Source organism: Phytophthora parasitica (genome assembly GCF_000247585.1).
Source record: "Phytophthora parasitica INRA-310 unplaced genomic scaffold supercont2.51, whole genome shotgun sequence".
NCBI classification, from domain to species: domain Eukaryota; phylum Oomycota; class Peronosporomycetes; order Peronosporales; family Peronosporaceae; genus Phytophthora; species Phytophthora nicotianae.
The window spans coordinates 281,633-284,200 of NW_008649037.1; the positions used below are offsets into that span (position 1 = coordinate 281,633).

Genomic DNA, 2,568 nt, shown 5'->3' on the forward strand with positions numbered 1-2,568 from the left:
TACAAACACCAGTATCTCTATCTAATTGACCTCTTTTCTAAATATACATACCTAGAAAGCATTGCGGCGCGCCAAAAGTAGCTAGAGAGCGTGACGTCTCACGCACCACAAATTTGGGCTTTGTAGGTTTCGGATGGAAGGGTATTGCAATCCCCATTTGAAGACCCACAATAAATTCTGTTTTGCTCCCTTGACCGACCACTCGTTTGCGCACCCCTGGGCGTCCTTATTCTTCCAAACGGCCGCCGCCGAAGCATCAACAGCAACTTGAGAGGCTGCGGCTGAATGACCGCCTTGTTCCCGCGTCTTTGCTTCCTTGTCGCACGCCGACATGTCTTACCCCCTTTGCGCTGTGGTAGGCAGAAATGCCGAAATGGCAAGCCGCTTCGTAACTATCTGAAATTTGATCCATTCCGCGCAAGTCTTCACCACTGCCATATTCATGACCAATAACACTCTGCGAACGTTGTGGTACCAACGGCGGTAATGCTGGGCGGATCTCGACCTCGATTTGCCGAGAATACCTGTATCAGACAACTTACGATTCACTACATCATAGAACTCGGAGAGAACCTTAGCTCTAAAATAGATTTCAGTGAATATTTATAATTATTGGGTATTTGTATAAAAAAGTCGAAGTGTCCTTTCGGATATGAAGCCACAGCTTTTGAAACCACCGCCACTTCCAATGGGTGGTAGCCCTCCCCCTCCTCTCACCGACACAAACAATAAGCGTACCACGCTCGGAATGGATGTATCTGTGCGAATCGGCCCAAATCTAAATTTGCAAAGAGGTTGAATTCCAGTCGTGGGTTGCGGTCAGTGGTTGGTGACAGCTGATGGTGCCAGTGTGCCCGTGGTGGTTGTTCTCAGGATAAGCGATCAGATGGACAATCTAGGCCGCGGAGTTCTAGTAAATAGAAAAAGCGCCTTGGTTGGACCAGTTCTGGCTTTGTATACGCTCAATGTCCCGTGAATGCAGCTTTCGGAATGTCTTGAACTGTGTAGGGTCTCTTGGAGTGGGGAGAATATTATGCTTTTGCATACATTCAACGTACAAAAGGGTTTGCGGCTGGTTGTTTGTTTTCTCGCGCTAAACATCAAGGTATGGGTTATTCTGTCAACAACTTGCAATAGCTCTCGCGTAATGATTACTCAGATGCGAACGAGATCATTTATTAAATTTGTATGCATTCTGAAGTCTGTGCAAATGAAGCAATAACACGTTTCATGTTCCCAGAGACGAATTGATGAATTTCCATATCCTTAGCTGCTGGATAACATCGAACACTTTCCATACCATTGACACTATAGCTGAAGATTTGTTTGGAGGAAACTTCCGGAAGCTACATTGCACGTTGTCCCGCATCCTCTACAGTACATCTGCATTTCATGTAGTAGCCTTTCTTGCGAACAACGGAACCTAGTTAACTTGTACTGTCGCACATGTAAAATCAATCGTGAGTGTTGTAAGGACCTTCCACATATTTTTTGTGTGTGTGTGTGTTTGTATTCTTAGCTTGCAGGCTGCGCATAACTTAGTTTCAAAAGAAAACGTATACCTTGTACTACCCCCGTGCGGAAAATTATTGCTGAACAAATTGCAGCGTAGCTTAAACTTAACATCAATATATAACCGATCCGGTAGGTGTAAACCAATACCGATGGCACGCCAGCTATGACGATAGATCCTTGTGAAATTGTTTGGTGTCCAATTCGCAAGTGCAGTCGTCATCGCCCACTTTGCTGGGTCAACCGTCTGTCGGATATACACTGAGGAGAGACGGCGCTGCTATCATAGCGACTGCTAATGAATATCTCTATTGTGTTCCCTGTAATTTAATGGGGGGAGGGGGGGTGCTGTTACAATGAAGAAACTACAATGCTTGCAGCAACATGCCTCCTGGAGTAAGTCTTGCGTGTAGCCGGGAGATGGATCTAGAATTGTAGATGTCTGGAGAAGTCGGCAATGACGGTGAACCATGGCATTTAGATTGTCGGTGTTGTTAATCTTTTGGAGGTGCTTGATGGCCGCGCTCAAACCAGGGGAGTTGGTGCCGTGCTCCAACCTCAAGAATGCCAGTATGGCGCCCTTGACGTGCTTCCTAAGCTCCAGCACTCGATCCCGGTACTCTGCCGAATTTTGGCCGAGCACGAAGACGTCTTCAAGAAACAGCTTCGCGAACACAACCAGTAACTTTGCTTTCAACCGCTGTTGCTTTAGCACTCCGGCATGCCAGTGTGGCTCTTGCGCATACCAGTTAACCAAAGTTGCGTGGACGCACGTAGATGATCATCTCCGGTGTTTTTTCTTGATTTTGTCACATCAGCTGTGTTCTCATCTTGCTTGTTGCTCTTGTGCTTTGCAGCTACAGGATCACCGTTCACCTTTGCCTCCAGCATATCCATGCGGGTATCTTGGCGCGTGGAATTTTCGATAAGGTGTTTAATGAAAGCGGGTTGGTACTCGATGTTCTTCTGTTCTGGGCTTGGCTCTCTTTAGTTGGACTAATCTTTGCGTGGGGTATGGCGGGCTCTTCACTTTCTTTAGAGGAATTTCAAGCTTCG

The 2,568-nt window shown here is 46.6% G+C and overlaps 2 protein-coding genes across 2 annotated transcripts; one reads left to right on the forward strand and one right to left on the reverse strand.

Annotated features, from left to right (window-relative positions):
* Positions 1-81: 81 nt before the first annotated feature.
* Positions 82-333, reverse strand: PPTG_23789 (hypothetical protein; the record flags this gene model as incomplete). Its single annotated transcript, XM_008913033.1, has 1 exon — positions 82-333. The coding sequence occupies one exon, from the start codon at positions 331-333 to the stop codon at positions 82-84; it is 252 nt and encodes an 83-aa protein (XP_008911281.1).
* Positions 334-1,896: 1,563 nt separating this feature from the next.
* PPTG_23790 (hypothetical protein) lies at positions 1,897-2,197 on the forward strand (the record flags this gene model as incomplete). The annotated part of the gene is made up of 2 exons (XM_008913034.1): positions 1,897-1,908; positions 1,994-2,197. 2 exons carry the CDS (start codon positions 1,897-1,899, stop codon positions 2,195-2,197), a joined length of 216 nt encoding a protein of 71 aa, XP_008911282.1.
* Between the last annotated feature and the right edge of the window lie 371 nt (positions 2,198-2,568).